Raw genomic sequence first — 22,365 nt, forward strand, 5'->3', positions numbered from 1 at the left:
TGAAAAAGATAGTACTTTATACACATGACCAAAATAATAAAAAATATGGCCAAACAGCTGATAAACAGTGTAAATGAGTTACTCATAATGGCCGTAGAAGGAACAAGATTTATCAAATCTCTGTCTGTCCCAGGTACTCTATATTCACTTTTTTCAGTAACACTGTGGTACACACTCATTATTTTTATCACATGATATCCATGAATAGGCAGGATATCTAGGACACATCAGGTAATGGATTGCTCCAAGAAAATTAAAATTAGGTCAACAGGTGAGGCTGATAAAGGCTGCATAGCTTTTTATTACAGTAAAATGACGCAACAATTTGGATCTGTGATAATAGCTCAACTTATCATCATACAAAGGTGTTTGTTATTCTTTCCTCAACTGAAGTCACAGCGAACACAACGGAGAAAAACACACAGAACAGAACAAAACTTGTTTATAAGCAGGCAAAAAAAAAACAGACAGACATATCCCAAAGCTCTAACAGTGTTATTCCTGTCTGATTCAATGGTTACAAGCCTTGCGTTATGTATAACCCTTATGTTTTATCGTATGCATCAATCCCATGTTGGTGACTGTGCACAGCCACAACTGAACATCAAGTTAACTTTACAGTACAGTAAATAAATGAGTGAGTCAGGTGATCACTTACATAACCTGCCATCTGTCAGCCATTAACAGAGAGTTCAACCCAGAGACAGACACACACGCTTGAATATGATCATGGAGTTTAGGATACTGTGTCATGAGAGTGTACTGATTTTTGTGCCCATGTTTATGAGTGTGTGTGTGTGTAAACAACCATATATCAGATATGCCTCATTTGACCTCAGTTGCACAACCACACACTGTATTATTTTTTTTATGAGATACATTATCAGTTGTGGTCTCACACAGACATGACAAAGCAGATATTGTGTTCCTTCTCTTGTCTGCAACAACTCAGTCTTCCTCACTGTTCCAACACATACTGTATATGCTCCTGACGCTGAACTCTGTGTTATCGTAGGTGACACGTGCTTCTGAAATGACACAACAATGACTGCAAAGAATGCAAGCCTGACAGGTTTTCCATCATTCTTGTCTTGAACTATGGAGGACTGAGGGACTGTTGAATAAAAAAAATTGTCAAAAAGCACCTTATCAAACAATATAAATATATGTGACAAAACATAATAAAATAGAAACCATGATAATTCCATAATCCACTATGACATCTTTTAAATCTTAATAAAACAGTACATCAATAGTACATAAATACAACACAATTCTACAGTTTATCCAGAAGTCCCTTTTGACCCCATTTATTCTAAAAAAAATTCTAAAAAAAAAATGCTATGACTTTGTTCTATTCAACAGATGCAATGAAAAACATTGCATCAGTTGTTGCTTGTTTAAAGAGTCTTTGTTTCCATGCAGTCAGTCTTCCTCAGTATGTTGTGCACGACAATGTCTCAGTGCATTTAGAGTTTAGAGTCAACAATCAAGATGAGCTCCGCAGTGATTCTTCAAAGAAAGCCAGGCGGTCATGTGCCACCAGGGGTGTATTCTCCCCAAGAACGGCCTCAATGAAGTTGGGCCGTCTCCATGCGTAAACCATACTGTTCAGGAAGCCTTGCAGGGACACACTGGCAGCCTGAAATGAACAAAAAATTCTATAACCCACAACTCAGACATCTAATGAAATTTAAATTTTCTTATTTGAAATCAGGTCTTGTTCTTCTTAAACTTACCTGTATCATATAAAAGCCAAATAGGCTGCGTTGTTCAACGTTTGTCCAGATCATCAGGGTAGACAGCAGAATAAGGACAAGAGCTACAGCAGCAAGAAACACAAGACATCAATCTGATGTTAAAGATGCTGAAAAGTGTTACATTAGCTTTAAATGTGTGTTTGTAAGAGAGTGTGTGTGTACCTGGTGTCCAGCAGAATAAGATGACCATCACCATATTTCTTGCTGTAGAAAACACTCTTTTGAATCTCCTTCTTGACCGTCCATCTCCCTCCACAGGAAAAAGCACCTCCTGTTCATGTCTTTCATACCATTTACCAACCTTATAGTAAATTACCTGAAACAAGAAAATAGAAATGATTACAGTCTGCTTACACACGTGTGTTTAAACTAGATGTAAAATTATCAGTCATACCCATATTTAAATAGATGTTAAAAGTAAATATACAAGACAAAACAGTAAATGTAAAATGTCCAAATTCCTCCCAAAATAATGTGCTTAAGACTTACAGAGCAAGACGTCAGCACTGGGATCACAAAGAGGAAAAGAAAAACTCTGATGAAAATGTCATGGATTATCTCCTAGAAAGAAAAAAAAAATCATGTTAGCACAAACGCACATTGCTTATTAGTTGAAGCTGCCTTGCATTTCTTTTAATGATAAACTATAACTATAACTATAATTATATGTTTATATAATAAATACAATATGCAACAATACTAATCAAATTCAGTAAAATAACAATAAAACACATTCTGTGAAATAAAACACTGCAAATTCAAAATGAATGTATACAATAAAAGTCTTAAAAAGCAAGTTTATAAACAGTTTTATACTCACAGCATCAGGGCAGGAGTCCCTCCAGACATGCAAGAACAAAATACAACTGAGAAAAAAGAAAAATCAAAAAGGTCAAAAACACAGGGGGACAGACCCATTTCACTAACTAGTAACTTCTCTGACACTTCAGTGACTGTGAAGGAAGTTAATCATGAAGGTTGTGTGCTCACCTGGTGCAGTATTTGCTGTCATTACGGGCGATCACGTTCAATTGTTTGTCAGTGACTGGAATCAGCAAAGTAGTTTTTATGAATGGAGTGAGCACATATGCAAAGTATATTGCAATGGGGATCAACCTGTGATATTAGACAAACAGAGATACAAAATTCAACTGTGTACACCAGGGATAAGGTCATTAAAAATATATTATTGAAAAAGATGTGATTAACAAACTCACCACACAATGGCATACACAGGTATAGTGACTATTTTCTTTCTACACAGACTCTGCACACCAGACAGATACAGGAGAAAGAAATGACTGAATTAGTCCTGACTGTTTTTGTACATATTATAATCTATAAATGCAGTGGACGCCTCACCTGTCCACCCTGATCCTCTGTGGGTCTTGCTCTCCACCCTTGGATTGCGCTCTTCGACTTCCATGCGTAAACTGCCACCAGCAGAAATGAAATGAAATAAAATGTCTGGAACAGAACGCACAAAAACACAAAGACGCAACAGTGAAATAGTGTAATAATATGTTGTAGCACAAAATTTAGTGATGCAAAATGTGGCAACACGCATCATGAAGCTGAAAGAAGTATCACTTGAATCCGATCAGTTATGTCTTCCCAAAAGTACAAATTCTTGTTTGCATACATTAAATACTAATAATATTGTGAGTGTATCATATTGTGAGTTGACTTTATCATCACACCCCTAGCAATCAGGATAACTGTGCTTTGTTGGGCTCAAACTCACTACTACTCTACATATGCTGAACAGTAGCTGTTTATTAACAGGAGGGAAGCAGTGAGGTTATAGATCTTCTGCTATAAATGTGAGCTACTAGTTTAGCTGAACTTTGAAATGTAGACTAGCATATATATATATTCCTTTAGTAGTTTGCTATGGGCTAATGTCATCTCATAGATCTTTTATAATTTCTGTCTTTCTTGTTGGTTCAAAATAATAACAGCTCCATTGCAATGCCTATTGAAGCCCACAGATTCTGCGGATTCCACAGTGGAGGTAGTTATTCATGTTAGGCTTACGGCCCGTTTTTGCTTTGATTAAATATTGGAATTTTTAAAGGCTAAATATTTTCCATATCTGCATTTTGAAAGAAATCCACAATCTGAACTGAATGAAACTAACACTGCTTTTGTTCCTACATTACATTCTTTTCTATGTTTGTTTTATGTAAAGTCAATATCTAACTCTTATTGTAAAATACAATATGAATTCAGAAAACGTAGATTTAAATTTAAGTTGATGCAGTTTACAACAGACTAACATTTTAACACTTTAAAATGTTAACAATTATTAGAGCATGACACATGCAGCTCTCAGTCTAATGAAACGACGCAGAGATGTTTGCATAACTGAAGACATGGCACAGCAGAACTGCTTACCACAAGGTTTTGACTTTACCTTGTGTTCCTTATATTTTACTGCTAGAATGACATGACTGGTCTCAGTTACAGTCCCAAGTGACTCAGGGAAAATCCCGCAGTTATATAATTAGACACTGACCTTCAACCCTGAAAACTACAGATGTTTCTTCTGGGAAGTACCAAAATCTAAGTGGATGCATTTACCCAAGCCTCTCCTTCTCTGCACCGCTCTCAACTTTCCTGTCTTGTTTAAGAAGATTAAACTTCAGGAATCACCAGGAAACAATCTTGTAAATGATCCATTTGTAGGGCTAAGGGGTTTAACAGAGTGAAAGTAACTGTCGCCCACCAGTGACAGCGGCAAGCTGTGTTGGCAGATGGTTACACTGTTGTCAGTGCTGAATTTGTTCATGACACTGGTGGACATCAGGATCAGAGCAGCCAGGAGGTCTGCCAGGGCGAGCTGCACCAGGAGGTGCACCTGCAAACAAATACACATAAAGGATGTTGCTTCGCTGTAAAACTGTGACATGCATAAGAAAACAAAAATCAACACATTTCCTGCTGCCTTTTGTGTCACTGAAACATCCTGTGCCAAAACACTTTAATCTAACAAGGTGCAGAGCTACACCAATATCAACAAACCATCAAAAATAAAGTATGTATAATCCATGAATTAACCATAACATACAGTAACACAAATACACATGCTACCACTACTGGTCCTAACTCTACCCTCACTGTACCCATGATCAGTAGTAAATCTGGATTCAGTTATTATGGGCCCACTCTCTGGAACAAACTGCCTGACGATATAAGATGTACCACAACTGTGTCATCTTTTAAAAGCAAATTTAAGACCTACCTGTTCTCTCAGGCCTATGACTAGCTAGTGCTTCTGTCTGTCCGTCCATCCAATGCATGGATTTATGGATGAAATTGTTTTTCTTTTAATATGTATTTCAATATGTATTCATGTCTTATTTTATTTTGTTCACATTTGTTGTATGTGAAGCACACTGAGCTTGCATAGTATGAAATGTGGAAATGTGCTATATAAATAAATTTGACTTGACCTGACCACACACAGAGACACACACACACAGGCATGCACATACACAAATACATACAACCTGACTCACCTGTTCTTTTAGATGCCTCCATCTCACTATGGAAACCACCAGGACAGAAAGACTCCCAATCACACTGCAGTTAATCAGAAATATGTGAAGTATTAAATAACACCATAAATGCTGGTGCAAAATGATATCAGCACTGCATTCATTTTAGTCAATTTCTCAACCCTGTGTACACGATTTAAAATGAAAGCTACATTACATGAGGTTGCAAACTGATGGTAATTTGGCACATCAACACTAAACCTGAGTCAAGATGGGTTTATTACACAGGTCAGAGTCCCTGAAGAGATAGACTTCTGTGTCTGACACCTGCATAAAAAGCTTTAAAATGACACACATGTTAAATCATAACCCTCTTCTTGGCTCCATAAAAACTAACTGGAGGCACAGAGAATGTTTTTCCCCTGCATTTACTCCATCACCAGTTTGTCCTCTCTTATTGTTTTGCTTTCTTTGTCACAAGCAAAAGAAAGAAACCAAGAGACTCATAAACAAAGATACAGCAGCAGGGTTCACTGACGGAAGTTTTAAGTTTTCAGCAGCTACAACTATCCTGTGAGCTACAACTCAGTGCTGAATATTACATTTTCAGTAAGCAACATAGGTGGCAATACCCTTAATAGAACAGAAGAGAATACTGGAGGATTTCAGAAAGAAAACATAAGCCCGCCTCTTGTTACATGTTGCCTGGCTGGTTTGTCAAACCACTCAACAATCAGAAAACTGAAATTATAAAATCATTATTCTGCTGATATAATACGCTTACTGTAAAACTAATTTTAAAACATGTTTACATGCCATAATGTGGTTGCTATATCAACTCCTGATGTAAATAATAGCATTTGTTGCTGGTAAGATGAACCAAGCATGAGAAAGTATGAGGAAGCATATTACCTGGGAGTGAGCAACACTAAATACACAGTAGAGAGAACATCAATCTGAAAAACACATTATCAGAAATTTACTTATTATTTCCCCCTTAACAGTTTTTATGCAAAGAAGCTTTTTTTGTGTTCAGTTAATGTATTCATGCACAGAAGGTATTAAGTGCAATGCCTACCTGATCTCCACTCAGTATACCATTGAGCTCCATGGTAAATATCCAATTATCAGTCTATTCAGCACTCACACTGTGTTTGGGCACAGCGGAATAACCTGTCTCCATAACAGGCCTTTGTGAAAATGTCTTTTTTCATCAAAGCACACCTCTATAAAAGTCTGCACTTTGTCACGCGCTGCCGCTTTAACTCCACCTGCTGTGAGTGTATACTTGATAGGTTAGTACCACTGCAATACTTTCAAATGGGAATCCCCAGATGGAGTAGGAATATTCTTTGTTTTACCTCTAGTCTTTCAAGACACAAACACACTTACAGTAAGGGAAACAGGACAACAGTAAAACGGAATTTCCTCTGTACTATTTTGATTTTTACCCTCTCTTGGTTATCAGAGTCTATAATTCCCTAACAAATTAACAGATGTAGCATAGATAACCTTATTTACACTGCTGTCGTGCTAAATATTTATCATCTGCTGCCATGGTAATTTCTCTGTGATGTATAACTTTTTGCGTTGACAACCAACAGCTATACACACACGCGCGCGCACACACACACACACACACACACACGCACACACACGCACACGCATACTTGCACTGCACAGACGCAGTTAACATCAACATCAACATTTACTCGGTTCACTCAAAGCACACTCATATTATGATAAATGTCTGTGTTACAGAGACATCTAGTGGTATGAATCGGACCTCCATTTTACGACATGTGATGAAAACAACTCTCTTTTTTTTCAAACAAATGAATGTAGCATTTCCCATTGTGTTACAAACGGTCTTCTGCTTATAGCCAAAATGATGGCTCAGGGTATAGTGTATAAAATAGAACAGCTTAAATTATATGTATGGAAAAACAAACATCACCAAAAATCACTGTTTACTGATGTTGATGTGTGTTGATAAAGTTGATTCAAAGTGATGACGTCGTGGATTCCACGTTGGCCCGGACGTGGCACTCGGCAGTAGCCAGTAGTCCAGTGTGTAAAATTATCACGCGTTGCTTCTGCTGTGGCTAATATCCGTGCTTCTTTCGTAGATTCAAACATCCTCGGCCAGTTATGGGACTCACCATCTCGTCGATCTTCAGCCAGCTTTTTGGCAAAAAACAAATGAGGATTTTGATGGGTGAGTGAAAGCTGTGTATGGCTAACGTTAGTGAGCGGCGCGGTTTTTTATCTCTAGCTAGCGTTAGGTTAACCTTAGTTCTCGGTGAGCTTTTAATGGCAGTGCAGTTCTCAAACCTTTAAAGTATAAAACTGGCACAGAAGGGAGATTAAAACACAACTAAGAGCGATGTACTGAATTGTTGTGAGAAAAAAGTGAAACTAGCTTTTACACCAAGCGTTAGCTCATAAATTTCGGGTGTTGTTTGACGCAAGTTTGGCAATGAAGCTTGCTAACGGCAACTTTATTCCGAAAACGGTTTAAAGTAAAATGTTTTTACCTTACAGCTTTTAAAACAAGGTTTGGCTGCTATTGCCAAGTGTGCCTTTTTTTAACCGAATAATTACTTTACTAACAGTAATGTTACATTAACGGTAGTTGGGAGAAAATTCTTAATCTATTTGAAATAACTTGCTTTTATTAGTTAACCAAACTTGTGAGACGGTAACTCGATTTGGCATTTTCTGTTTTCTACTTTCCTTAACTTGTTATTGGGTAACCCTTATGACGTGTGACGTTGCGTTAACTTTCAGTCCTGTTTCCGTATAGTTAGAGAGTGATAATGTGTATGTTCTCGATTAAGTTAATGTAGATTAATATTACGATCAGCTTCAATATTTGTGGGTTGTTTTTACCTCATACTAATTGATGAAAATGGATCAGTAGCTTACAGACGATTCACTCTGTGCAGTCAATGTCCTCTGCTGTCTGATGATTAGATCTATAGGAAAACGCCTGTTATGCAATTTATAACAGGTTGTTATCCATAGCTCTAACTGATATCCACTCCTGACATGACATAAAAGTTGATTTTTAATCACACTTTCCCCCCTGTAGTTGGGCTGGATGCTGCTGGAAAAACGACTATCTTGTATAAATTGAAGCTTGGTGAAATTGTAACCACCATCCCAACCATTGGTAAGAGATGATGCTAACAGTTACTTTTAAGTTCAGTTATGGTCCTTTTGATCGTTTAATGTGTACCTCAACATGTTTGACTCATGCTCATTGTGTACAGTGTTATTAAGACCTGTCCCTTCTCTTTCCCCTGTAAAGGTTTCAATGTGGAGACAGTAGAATATAAAAATATCAGTTTCACTGTATGGGACGTAGGTGGCCAGGACAAGATCAGACCCCTCTGGAGACATTACTTCCAGAATACACAGGTATGAGCTCTCAAATACTTCTACTCAGATCACAAAGGAAAGCTGTTTCAGTACGTCTTCAAATGTCCAAACCCAAAGATATTCAGTTTACAATCACAGAAGATTAAGGAAAGCAGCAATAATTCACACTGGAGAAGCTGGAACCAGAGAGAGATTTTTTATTTTTATTTTCTTTTTTTTTAAAAAATGACTCACAATGATAAATTGATTATCAAAATGGTTGCAGATTAATTTTCTGTCAATCAACTAATCAATTATTCGGCTAATCGTTGCAGCTCTAAAAAAAAAAGAAAAGTCTAACCACTTTGCTGTTTTTTTTTCTTCTAGGGCCTTATCTTTGTAGTGGACAGCAATGACAGAGAAAGAGTGGCAGAGTCTTGCGAAGAGCTCTCGAAGATGGTAGGTATTTAATGTTTGGTTCAGAAGGGACTGTAATGCAAGAACAGTGTTCTCTGTGCAGTGATGAATTGCAGAGAGTTTTCTAATTTGCCATTGTTGTCATGACATGCAGAGTAGCTGTCTCTGACTTAGTCATCTCATACTGTGATGTAGTTAAATCAGAACAAATAATATTATTGTTAATAATAATAATAAAACTTTATTTATAGAGCACTTATCAAAACAAAGTGCTTCACAACAAGAGAAATAAAATACCACAGTGAATGATGAAATATAAAGAAATAAAATACATAAAATATACAAAAGCAATAAAATAAACAGCCAGTTCAGGTAAAATTAGGATATGCTTTCTGATAAGTGTGTTTTGAGAAGAAACTTAAAAGAAGACTTTGACTCAGACAACCTAATTTCTTTGGGCAAGTTGTTCCAGAGCCTTGGGGCCCTGATGGCAAAAGCTCTGTAAAGAGGCTAAAACAGGTGTGATGTGGTCATACTTATTGGTCCTGGTTAAAAGCCTAGCAGCTGAGTTTTGTACAGTCTGCAGTCGTGTCAAAGTTTTTTGATTAAGACAAGTGAACAGGCTGTTACAATAATCGAGGCGTGAGGAGATAAAAGCATGTACAACAGTTTCTGCATCACTAAGATTTAAAATAGATTGTATTTTTGCAATGTTTCTCAGGTGATTTAAAAACATGATTGGACAAGCTTAGTGATATGTTGCTCAAAACATAAATTGCTATCAAACACGACACCAAGATTTCTTGCAACAGGCTTGATATGTTGTGACAGGTTACCAGTAGATGGCAGTATTTGTTTAGTGATGTGTTGGGGCCCAATAACAAGGATTTCTATTTTATTTGAGTTGAGCTGAAGAAAATTTATCGACATCCCGTTTTTTATGTCAGACAGGCAGTCCTGCAGAGAAGCCTACTAAGATCAGTGGGCTTGACAGGGAGGTACAACTGTGTGTCATCTGCATAACAATGAAAAGAAATCCCATATCTGCGGTTTACATCACCCAAGGGAAGCATGTATAAGGAGAACAGTATTGGTCCCAGAATTGAACCTTGAGGCACATGTACTTGATATAGGAGGATGAGATGAAGTTATTAATGCTGACACAGAATTTCCTATTGGACAGATAAGATGAGAACAAGTCTAGTGCAGTGGCAGATATGCCCACCCAGTGACACAGTCTATCTAAAAGAATGCCATGATCAATTGTGTCAAAGGTAGCACTTAAGTCCAACAGCACAAGAATTGAGCACATGGGCTGTCTCAGGGCTGTGGTGCTGTGGTTGAAACTTATCAAAGGCATTATTGTTTTCCACAGCAGCAAGAAGCTGCTTAGATACAAGTTTTTCGAGAATCTTCAAAATAAAAGGCAGTTTGGAGATTGGGCGATAGTTGTCTAGGAGGGTGGGATCAAGCCCAGATTTTTTTACGACTGGCTGGACACAAGCAGTTTTAAAGTAATCTGGGACGTAGACAGCAAGCTGTTAAAAATAACTTGTAAAAGGGGTGCAATACAATCCATAACTTCCAATAAAAACCTAGTTGGGATTTTGTCCGTAGGGCTAGAGGATACTCTCATAAGAGACATGATGTCTGCGAGTCCAGGCAGAGTAACAGCAGAAAAATTGCTCAAAGAATCCCTGAGCAGGTGATCCACATCTAAAAAGGCAGGGTTGGGGGTGATACCAGTTCTTATTAACTCCACCTTTCCAGCAAAGTGCAAAAGAAACTTTTCACAATCAGCATCACAATCAGCAGGGGCACAAGGAGAGGCTGGGTTAACTAACTGACCACAGTCTTAAATAGGAATCTGGCATTGGGCTGATGTGCAGAAATAACTGCAGAGAAATGACATGTTCTTGCATCCTTCACCATCCTATTATAAAGGAGTAATAACTCTTTCATAGCCACAAAGTGGACCCGGAGACCAGATTTCTTCCATCTGCGTTCTGCTCTTCTGCAGTTCCTTTTACAGCTAGTCTTTGTGTTTGGTCTATTTTTCAGAGGAGCTATGAGATGTAAGGTTGAAGAACACAGGTGGTTAAAAGAATCTACCAAATTGTTGGCGTTGGAGGAATCGGGAAACACATTCCCAGGAGAATTGAACAGTGTACAGAATTTTGAGGCACCGTGCTCATCAAGGACGCGCGTGTACTTAGAGCAGGATAATTCAGTACTAGCGGCCTCTAATTCACAGTTAAAAACAATGCATAGGTGATCGGATACAAACATGTCCCTGATTTCCACAGGTGGAGTTTTCAGATTCAGTTAAAAACATAAAATCATTTAAAATAAACGTTTTGTTAGACAGGGATCTTATATTGAGAAGAGCCATTTTAAAAAGTCTGTGCTGGGTCAGACCTGAAGTTGAGACTGGACGTAGGGTGCTGGCCCCGATCTTTATTAAATTACTACTATTACTACTGCTATGTCGGCTGTGTCTGTTTCGTATTAAGGAAAACAGGTGATGTAAATAGTCTACTACGGGAGGAGGATAGTACAGCGTGCTGCAGGTTAGCCGCCAGCATGCAACTACCTGACTTGTTTGGGTGAAGACGGTCTCATGCAAACAAGGAAGAACGATCCCAGAATAAGTTAAATTGTGAATAAAACCAACGTCATGGGTGCCGCAGACAGACTGGAGCCAGGTATGAAGGCTGAAGATCCTGCTAAAACGGCCAATTCCATGACCCAGTGTTGGAATTGGACCCGAAATAAAAGTATGCTTTCTGGTGCTGTTGAGCAGTTCAAAGAAGTGGATGAAGTCTGCTTTCGTCAACTCAGATTGCTGACGGGTGGTGCGACATGGACTTTGATTTTCATGATAGTCGTCGGGAGTGCAGCAGTCCAGAGAGCTTTTTGAGGATGTCGGCAGTCATAGCTCCAGGAAAGCGGTGTGTGACCGCATTAACGAAGCAGATATTCCTTACTATGGAATCTCCAACTATCAGAGTAGTTGGGGGGATGAGAGGAGGCAGAGCCGATGATCGTGGAGACCGCCAAGTTCAATCAGCTGTCCCTGGGATAGTTGTGGCCGGCGATAAAATGTCAATTATGATGGTTTAAGATGAAGCTTCTGGCGGGTACACAAAAACGCCGAGATATGCGCAGTGCAAAGACTCAACTACCTCCTGGCTCCGTGGAATGACTTGACATGTGGAATGAAATGTGGAATGACTTGCCCACGCCAGTTACAACAGCAGAGTCGCATTATGTCCTCAGTTTTAGGCCGGAAACCTAATCTTTGCAAGATGTACTTCAACTTCAAATTCATTTCGCTGGATTCTGTGTGTGCTATTTGTGTCATGGGTCGTAGTGTCAACTCTACATTGGCTGACAACCCCTTCACACCACCGGGATCTGTACATAGTCAAATTAAGACCTGTAAAACCTCTTTGTTCATGCCTTAGGAAAATGTAAATTAATAAATAATATATCAAAAAAGAATAGGATCTGTTTATGTCTGCATTGCATTGTTAACACATGCATTTTAAAAGCATTGGGTAACCAAGCTGACCAACGATACAAGTGCTCAGTCGCCTTAATCCTCATATTATAATTGCCTCGTGCTGCGTCAGTGTTACTAACATAGCCTGTTCATTACAATAGGTCAGCCTCTTGATGAGTGACCAAAATATTCTTAGGTAAGGTCAAAAAATAAAAAAGTATACACTCAATGAAATGCCACTTCACCAGGGTTCAATTTTTGGAACATTTTTACACTGAATAATCAATTCACATTGACAGTCATTATTTTAGCTTGCCATTACATGACATGCCTTTTTTATTTTAACCATGAAGTGGGGAATGAGCATCAGAGTAGAGTTGTTTTTTTAGTAAAATGTGAATAATCTGTTTTGTTTAACCATGACTCTTGCTGCACTACGTCTTAAATCGGGAGGTGTTAAAAAGTATTTTTTGTGTGCATTTTTGCCTTTTATTTGAGAGGAGGGATCACATGCAAACGTCCCTGGTTTAAGTCTGGCCCGGGACGTTTTGTTGTGATGACGTAGTCTGCTTCACAGAACCCTAAGCCACCGGGACACCCCTATATATTACTAAAACTGTTTTTGGAAAAATGTCAATTAGACTTCTTGAGATTTTATAAACCTCCTTAAGGACTCGACACGACTAACAAGTGATATCTCAAAGTAATGAAATCCCAGTTTAGTGTTTTGACCCTAACATGAAATAGAGCTGATGTTCTAATCTATTTTCTGCCCCTCTAGTTGATGGAGGACGAGTTGAAAGATGCTGTTTTGCTGGTGTTTGCTAACAAACAGGACCTTCCCAATGCCTTATCAGTCAGCGAACTCACAGACAAACTCGGCCTACACGCCCTCCGCAACAAAACTGTAAGTAATCTGAGTAGAAACATGCTCCCTATACCTGCAGTAAGTTTTAAATCGGTAAGCATGCGCAGAGCTGCATCCATATCTAATCTATAATCTCTGACCCCACAGTGGCACATTGAGTCAACCTGCGCCACCCAGGGCACTGGGCTGTATGAAGGACTTGATTGGCTATCCAAAGAGTTGTCCAAGAACTAATGAAAGATCGGCTGGACAGATATGAGAGAGAGAGAGAGAGAGAGAGACTGAACACCACAAGAGAGGAGAGAAGGCACAGACATTCAATCCAGAAACATTTGGTCTTCCAGCACCAATGTTCACAAAAAGGACAAGGCTGGTGGACAATATAATCATCTTTGGGAAATTTTAGTATCATGTTTTTTCTTTTATTATCAATACTATTACCGTATTATCTCTTGACATAGTCTCTATTTTTCACCTTTTGTTCCCAAATTCTTACATGGTAACACATTGTAATTACACATTCAGTTACATGATGAGCAAATGGCCTATTGGGGAAATTTCATGAAAACAATGAACAGAGTAATGGGAGTTGTTTTTCCACTTGACACCTTGGCTCCTGTCTAGGCAACATTTGCAGTAATCAACCACTTGTATAATTGTTGGATTTACTTACAGCCATTGTCGAGCCTAGGGTGGGGGATATGATAATATAACCCTAGAGCTTTGGCGACAAACTACTTGTAGGCTGTTCATCTCCACAACCCATTGTGGATATTTGACTCCCTTGCAGACCTAACCCTTTGCTCTCCACTGCCATGTCCTCAATATCATGCCACCTAATTTCTGTAAAGGCCTGTAGCCTGTACAATGAGATGGATGAGGATTGCAGTGATTTCACAGGTAGATTTTGTTAGTAGTGTGGAACCACATGGCCTCCCAGTAAATTGATCCAAAAAGGAACATTGTTCCTTCTGGATCTTCTTTACACAAATCTGAGTAATCCTTTCTTTATCTCATTCTTAGGTCATGCTCCCTCCTAAGATGCTTTTTTTTTGCTTTTGAAAGACAAAATAATGCAATAAGACTTCCTTTTGTGCTGCAACGGATGCAGCCAGTGTGAGTATTGAGTGCTTCTTTGCAACTTGACTTTGCAACAGTATTTTATCCTGTTGGAACATTTGTGAATTTGTCCTCACTCCTCTTCCTTCCTTTTTTTTTTTTTAAATAGCCACCATGAAAAAATGATTTAATTAACATTTCAGTTCTTCTATCCACACTAACAGAAAATCTTTTTACCCTAAAAGGGGGAAGGAAGCGGCTTTTCAGTGTTGACACATGGCCAGTGTCAGTGCAACACAGTTAAGTAGCATGTTTTTGTTGTTTTGTTTGTTTTTTTTGTCCTTTTTTGGCAGGGCTTAGTGCTGAGTTTGTTGTACTGTCTGAAGGCAAATATTGTATTATATTCTTAATTATTCTACCCTTATTGTCACAAAAACATACTGGCCCTTCAATTTATTTGTGTATACATTCCAACCTCTGCTTGCAAATGCTGGAGCTGCCACACTTAAAAAAATATTTGCTAAAAATATTTTACAAAAAAATCTCTGAATAAAGCCAGTGTTGAAAAAAAAAAAGTGTTTTGGTCTCCACTCATTGTTGAGAACAGGTTGTCATCTTACCTAGACTTGAAGCTTTTATCTATTCAAAATATAAAACATTTTCTGATTACTGTATTCACAAAAGGTCAAATCACATCATGCTTTCTTAATTTTAAAATTTAGTTTCATAATAGCTCACTAAAAAAACTGGCATCTTCTATCAGGAACTGTGCCTGATAAGAGGAAGCATAAGAGGTGTTTCGCTTCCCACTCTGCCTGTGACTTAAGACACAGATCTTATCCCCGGTCTGTCTTTGGTTAAGCATTACTCACTTACAAACCACCACACTTCCTGAAACAACTTACATCTTGTTAATACATCTTTGTCTAAGCTGGGGGGTGGCCTAAGGTAATCTGCACAGCAAAATATACTGCTTCTACATGTTGAAAATAGCCCCAGGCAGACAAGTTTATTTTAAATAAGAACTAAAGGTTTATGGGTGTGAATTAGCTGTCATGCGGCTCTCTTACAGCTGTAAACTAACAAGTGGAGAGTCGAAAGCAATACATTTTAAACGCCTATCAGTGCTACGTTTGAGCAAGGCATTGAGCCTACGTGTAGTTGAACTTTGTTCTGACCTCTGTTTTTGGATGATACCTGGGAGAGAAGTGCAGAGAGAACATCTCAACATCTACTGTGTATGGTTTTGTAGCATTTTTGCTTCATGTTAAGGTCAGTAAATGGTTGTTTGTAGCAGTTTGCATGGAAATTAAGGTGAAAGTGGACAGTTAACAGAACACTATAAACAATGCTTTTTAATTATCATTTATTAAATATTTCAGGCATCTGTGGAAACTCAGAGGAACACTTCAAAGTTAAGAACCAGGTTCACACATGCATGCAGACACATATAGTAGAGTGTAGAGTTTATTTCCATAAGTTAGAATAATACAAAAGTACATTACAATAACAAACAATATGGTGTGCATGGGAGAGGCAGAAAGCCTAAATAAATATTCATGATGATACAGAGAAGTGGGGAAACAATTATAAAATACATTCATTTTATAAAGCTATTGGGAAGATGTAATTTTAACCAACAGAGAAAATGTATAATAATGTAACACTGCTATATCTAATTGAAAATGTTCCTCGTTTTTCATATACACAGCACAATGTGTTGTCTATTTCCTTTTCAAAACCTATTTGTTTATAATTGATATAATTTTATGTTCTGAATTACTCTCATAATGTGACACACCAAATTATTTTCAGTATTTTCAGTAATTTTGTCTTTACAACAAAGCATAAAAATGTCTTTTCACATTTAGGGTGGACAATATTATGCAGGTCATACCAGATGGATTCTCACCATGGATCCCCATTACGCCCGCCCCAAAATGTGTGAGAAACACCATGTAAGAACTGAGACTGAGGGATAGTAGATGTAGTCACCTCACTACTTTCATCCCCATCATTATCTAGCTGTTCCCATTAAGGCACTGCAGGGGGCGATATGTCCAGAACCACTGCAGCAGACATGGGGTGATCTACAACAGCACAAAACAATAATACTATGATATGTGTCAGTTTGCTGTCATGCTTGGTCCTTAAGACATTCTAGTGAAATACATTTCATAGATTTTATGAAGTCTTTAAATCTGTTCAGATAGCTGGGAAGTGGTGAAGGGAGAGACAGTGCTGGTGTGTTTGGATATGAGACCGGGCTACATGAACAACATTATATTGTAATTTCAGAGCAAACACAAACCCTTCTGGTGCTTATTAACAGTAGTGAGATCAACAATTCATATTTTCTCTGGATCGCAATCTAAGTAAAATCATGGATGACGCTTTAGCTGGTGCCAGGTAATTAGGACATTCATACAGTGTTTATAGGTGAAGGTATAAGCATTATATAATTGGCTTGCTATTATGTGTGAATGTCTGTTCTAATGTATTTATGACAGCTAATCAGGCTTAGAGGAGCTGGGTCAGCGCAGTGTGTGTATATCTGTAAGCAGCAGGGTGGGTCAGCATAGAGGAGCACATGTGTATTCTTCTGCTTTCAGCACCCTTTTTCTTCACTTTCCTGCACTCTTAAACTCAGGAAATACATTAAATGGGATTTACAGCTTCACTGTCCAACACAAACTCAAAAAGGTAAGTTTTAAATGTGATTGATTATATCAGTATATTATATAGAATATTATATATTCTTTGTATTCTGGATACTTTACTAATTTTGATATCCTTACCAGCCCTACGACTTATTTAATTTATTTATTTTTTTTGACAGGCCGTTTAGAATAAATGTCGGAAACTTCGGATGCAGAAGCTAACTCAACTTTAGTACTAAGACTCATGCACAATATATATAATTACTGCAAAAAGTAACAGCACGCAAAAGCTCGCATACAGTGGCAAGAAGGTGACATGAGGTTGCCACTTGGCCCAGTTTGGGCATAGTCCTTCATATCTTCAGTGTGATAGCTCAGGCCGATCTCGGGGGTTCCCCCCTGGTGCAGGATGATGCCGACCTTGACCTCGCACATACCAGTACCTCAGCCTTCATACACCCAGGCCAGGGAGAACCTGGTGAAGGCTATCCCACCCAAGCTGCTCTGTCTGCTAGCCTGTGGAGGAATAGACTGCCGCTATGAAGGACCAGAGTGCTGGAAACTAAATCAACAGGTCATTCGAGGCCTTTTCTCCTCCTGGTGAGACTATGTGACTGCAGTCTCATAAATGTTGCTGTATTATGTGCTGTATCAAAAAGAGTAAGTGGTAGTTTACTGATTATGAGCTTCTTCCTATTGCAGGGTGACAGATGACATTATTGCCATGACACGACCATCCACTCATCTAATTGAGAAATACAACATCATAGAACAATTTCGAAGGTAATCGCTGTTCATTATTATTCCTGCAGTGTTTGTGTTGTTCTCCTGTGTGTCTATGCAGTGTGTGGACATGCATGAAACACAGTTGTAGGAATTATGAGCCTTCTTAAAAGGTGTGACAACATTAGGGCCCCTTATTGTACAACCCCATGTGCATATACAGGCAATTAGTTGAAAACAAAGAATGGGAAATGAATCTAGATGAGAAATATGTAAAAAAAAAACACAAAAAAAACAACAACCTTCTGTTACTTTTATTGGGTAAAATGAGGATAATATGTCTGACATCACTGCTTTTTAATTTCACTAATCAATTCCTCCAATTGTGGACATATTATTACTTTTTAAATGAGTAACAAGAAATATTACTTCTGAGACAAACTCAGCACTAGTGTCAACCATTGCCTTCATCATTTATGACTTTTTCCCAGGTTGAACATCAGATCTATCATCAACATGCAGGTGCATGGAGAGCATGCTCATTGTGGACCGCCCCTAGACCCTGAAAGTGGTTTCACGTACTCTCCACAGATCTTCATGGACAATGACAGTGAGATCTTGATACAGTAAATACACAACATGGAAGTTACAATTAGGTATTTTTGGACATTTCCCTGATGAGACAATTTCAGGTTAAAACTAACTAAGACTGCCCTTTTAAAATCTGCACCACACACAATGTGGGAGATGTGAATAAACAGAAACAGTTATTTATGGTTTGAATAAATATTATGAGAGACAGCTGTGGTTTGTGCTAATAGGGCAGCAGCTAATTATGAGTTACACTATTATGATGTGTACTGTGTTTCTACATTATGAAGTAGCCCACAAACACATAATCCCTATGAATGTCCATTATGTTGCTAAAAGCATTCATGTGTGCACATATTTGTATATTTGCAGTTTACTTTTACAACTTTGGGATGCCAGATTTCGGTGTGTCCTCTCTCGCTGGTATAATTGATGGGGTGAAGGTTTTGGCCTTTGCAGTGAGGGAAGGAAGAGTGGCTGTGCACTGCCATGCAGGCCTGGGCAGGACAGGTAGTAATAAACACACATATTGTATCTACTGTTTGTGTAAACGCTTGTGCACATGTAATGCTCTCATGTATATTCAGTGTGTTTGCCAGCGTGTCTCTGCTGTGTTCTTGCTGCTCAACAGGTGTCTTGATAGCCTGTTACTTGATCTACACCCTGCGCATCAGCCCGAGTGAGGCCATCCATTATGTGCGGGTTAAACGGCCTCGCTCTATCCAAACCCGGGCACAGATCGGCCAGGTGTTTGACTTTGCTCACCTGCTTGGTACACAGCTGGTCCAATACCCAGACCTCAGCCTGCGACATGGAGCCCCTTTCACCCTGCAGCACTACCTAAACCGACAGACGCTACTACTGCATGGCCAGGAGGCTCGCACCCTCAGACAAACACCCAAGGTCAGGACTTTATCATTATACATTAGTCCTGCGTCATGACTATACCTGACTGTACTGTAGAACAGTTGACCTCCTCCTCCTTACTGACCTCCTCTTGACCATCTCATTAGGTGGTGTACCTCCTGTGTGTGTGTCTCTCCTGCTTAGCCCTGGGTCTCCCTGCTCCTCCAGAGGTCCACGCTGAGCTGGAGAAGAGGTCAGCACTGAGGACCCTGAGCACGACTGTGAGGGAGACCCTGGTGGCCAAACATTACTTGCCCTTACTGAGGCAGGGTCATAAGGACTCGTGGGTGGGTTCAGGGTCAGTATCCTTCTGGGAAGAGCCACTGGGATTCTTGGAGAGGAAGAGAGAGGTGCTGCTGGACAAACGCAGCTACAGCGACTCTGACCTCAGCAAGATTGCAGTAAATGTGTCCGATTTCACATTATTTGTCCAGAATTGCCTAAAGTTTCTGAATGTCATCTGTAAAATCAAACTGGTCAGGCTTTTCTCACTTTGTTGCATTCTGTCCTGAAGGATCTGGAGCTGAGTCCATACTGCACCCCAGCACTTGGAAATGAGAGAAACTGGTGTGCACAGGATCTGATACGGCCTGATCTGAAGCCAGTTAGTCTGATCCTTGCCACACTTTCACCAGGCCACCGGACTACCAAAAAGGAATCTCATACACTCAACATCCCAATATCTAGCATGAGAACAGGCAACAGCTGTGCTAAGAGGTCTAAGTGCACAGCTAAAAAGGCACTTCCCAAATACAGCTCCAACATTGAGGTAACTGTGATTCTTACTGTGAAAAAAGTTGATGATAGAGAAAGCTTTGATGTGAATACTTTGATTGTGAACATTTTGATCTCTGCCATATGAAGTTGTGCAGAAATCCACATAATCCAGGCCCAACCTCAGTCGCCCGTTCTGTTGCTAAGGCAATGGCAGACCATGGTCCTCCAGGAGAAACTATTCTGCAAAGATCGGCTCTGCTGCAGGTGAAAAACACTGGTGCAAACCTGGTTTTTACATCAGAACTGTAATTTTGAGCTCTAAAGCCACTGAATTCATACTGGCACGCCTTTTCAACAGGAGGAGCTGAACAGTAGCGACTGTGGCTGGGCTCTGCTGGTCACTGAGTCAGATCCTCATGTTCTCAGTTGCTTGTTGTGGACCTGGCTGGACAAGTTAAGGGTCAGTGGCATCAAACAAGAGGACATAATACCAGTATTCCCAATTAGTGCTGGGGCTGTGAAGTAAAAAAATGCACCATAATGTTTTGAATTTCAGTTTACACTGCTCATACTGTGGTAAACATCTTTCTCTCAGTCCTATCTCTATTTCCTCCAACCTCATCCAGGAGCCTGTTCTGAGTGCAGACGATGTAGACAGGTTGAGTTGTGGAGCAAACAGCAGGATGCCTCTCAGTGTGCTCAAGAAGGTAAGGAAACTGATAAGTCCGCTTTGACTCTTTAAGTATTCTTCTTAAGAAAAATCTTCAGCAAAGATTAAAAAATGATTTTCAATATTATAACATTACAGCCACAGAGACACACCATCTATTGTCTACTGAGCTGTGTGAGTACGGTGACCAGCCTGTGTCCACACAGAGAGGATGCAGTGCTGCAACGACTGATGCAGACACTTACAAGGGTAAGGCAAATGTGGAATGTTAAAGTGTGTGTGTGCTGTTGTTACATTAGAAACGCTTTGATATGAGGGTGTATAGTTGAGTTCAATAATTGTCTTTTTTAAAAACAACAGCGCCCCCAAGAGGAAATGGGAAGCCTTGCAACTTTGATGAAGGTCCTGAAGGCGAGTTTAAGAGAAACCTTCCACAACTACAGATACCTCACAAGGGCCTGCAGCACCAGTGCTACACTTTGAAGAGCACAGTCCATATCAGAACCAAAAACTAACAGAGTTACAGTTTTTATTTTAAAAGTTGGTGGTATCTGGGCACCTTATTGTGGGCAAAATCAAGAAATATAATAGGCCCTTTTCACAGGAGACATTTTGACAAGTCACAGTAAGAAAAGCACATGTGTAAATGATAAAATAAACAATAGCTAAATTCCATTTAGCTGCTTTAGTTTCTGGGTCCTGGTATTGTCCATGTGGGATCACTGTCAGACTGTCATGGCTTACTGGGACACTTCAATAGAACAGAGCCACCCTTAATGTTATTAGTAAAACCTTTGTGCTTCTGTGTTTTTCCTACTATGACAAGTTGTCTGCTGTGAAAAAGGCCAATTACTATGGATCTTTTTGGAGCCCTAGGTGAGATTTGGCTTCTGGAGTCCTCCTCCAGATCTTACTGTTACCACCCAATTAAATCTTCCTCTTATCACAAGTACACAATGGATGTGGATTCAACACCTGTATATTTAGATATTGTAATAAGAACTGTGATCTTCCCACTCGTGTCCCAGCCTAAGCTGACTCTCGCTGCTTCAGTTTTAACTGAACTCTCACAAACTACCACCACTCAGAGGGCAATAAATGCATGAAAATGTCCCAATCACTCAAAAAGGAGCATAAGATGATTTAGTAAGTAGATACAAGGTTTTGGGTGAAGTCTTCGGTCATATAGATTTTTGCGTTTATATCCCTATCATTTTCATGCATTTATTTGCCCTTTATGAACAGTTGGTACAAAGTCAGTCTTGTGTGGTTACAGTGGATTAAGAAGAATGATCCATAATTCACTTATGTCATGGGCCAGTCCTGCATATTGTGCTGGAACAGTAGTTAAACTTGAAATAAAGCTCCTAAATTAGAATGCAATAATGACATTGATACAATGTTTACTGTAGGCTAATACATTTTCTTTCATGTCTACTTTTAGTATATGTACTACTGTACTTTAGTATTAGCAGATTATATCCAGACAGTGTGTCCACAGTGTGACCTTGTGGCCTGTTTCAGCCTTTCGTACCTAATAAATCATTTACACCATCTGCACACTTTGTTTTATATATTCACATTTTGGGAATTCCTGCACTGTTCACACACACAAACACACACACA

General features: G+C 39.2%; 3 protein-coding genes across 4 annotated transcripts; 2 read left to right on the forward strand and 1 right to left on the reverse strand.

The window, feature by feature from the left end:
* Positions 1-281: 281 nt before the first annotated feature.
* On the reverse strand, positions 282-7,137 carry si:dkey-30c15.2 (uncharacterized protein LOC558938 homolog). The gene is made up of 12 exons (XM_044194836.1): positions 6,339-7,137; positions 6,173-6,216; positions 5,282-5,345; positions 4,489-4,620; positions 3,123-3,227; positions 2,978-3,027; positions 2,751-2,876; positions 2,581-2,626; positions 2,250-2,321; positions 1,923-2,076; positions 1,740-1,822; positions 282-1,642 (listed from the first exon to the last, which is right to left on the reverse strand). The coding sequence occupies exons 1-12, from the start codon at positions 6,369-6,371 to the stop codon at positions 1,490-1,492; spliced, it is 1,062 nt and encodes a 353-aa protein (XP_044050771.1). The 5' UTR covers positions 6,372-7,137; the 3' UTR covers positions 282-1,489.
* Positions 7,138-7,273: 136 nt separating this feature from the next.
* Positions 7,274-15,047, forward strand: LOC122875552 (ADP-ribosylation factor 4-like). The gene is made up of 6 exons (XM_044194840.1): positions 7,274-7,478; positions 8,355-8,435; positions 8,574-8,683; positions 9,011-9,082; positions 13,327-13,452; positions 13,561-15,047. The coding sequence occupies exons 1-6, from the start codon at positions 7,412-7,414 to the stop codon at positions 13,645-13,647; spliced, it is 543 nt and encodes a 180-aa protein (XP_044050775.1). The 5' UTR covers positions 7,274-7,411; the 3' UTR covers positions 13,648-15,047.
* Positions 15,048-15,171: 124 nt separating this feature from the next.
* zgc:77752 (uncharacterized protein LOC393862 homolog) lies at positions 15,172-22,295 on the forward strand. Of its 2 annotated transcripts, XM_044194832.1 has the most exons (14): positions 15,172-15,744; positions 15,855-17,175; positions 17,312-17,732; positions 17,835-17,915; positions 18,347-18,465; positions 18,819-18,956; positions 19,078-19,349; positions 19,460-19,759; positions 19,867-20,121; positions 20,217-20,333; positions 20,428-20,529; positions 20,696-20,776; positions 20,878-20,988; positions 21,100-22,295. In XM_044194832.1, the coding sequence occupies exons 3-14, from the start codon at positions 17,542-17,544 to the stop codon at positions 21,220-21,222; spliced, it is 1,890 nt and encodes a 629-aa protein (XP_044050767.1). In that variant the 5' UTR covers positions 15,172-15,744; positions 15,855-17,175; positions 17,312-17,541; the 3' UTR covers positions 21,223-22,295. The 2 variants fall into 2 exon arrangements, with proteins under 2 accessions (XP_044050767.1, XP_044050768.1); XM_044194833.1 differs by having other exon boundaries at positions 15,172-17,175; positions 19,460-19,753.
* Positions 22,296-22,365: the final 70 nt, after the last annotated feature.

Source organism: Siniperca chuatsi, linkage group LG4, assembly GCF_020085105.1.
Source record: "Siniperca chuatsi isolate FFG_IHB_CAS linkage group LG4, ASM2008510v1, whole genome shotgun sequence".
NCBI classification, from domain to species: Eukaryota; Metazoa; Chordata; class Actinopteri; order Centrarchiformes; family Sinipercidae; genus Siniperca; species Siniperca chuatsi.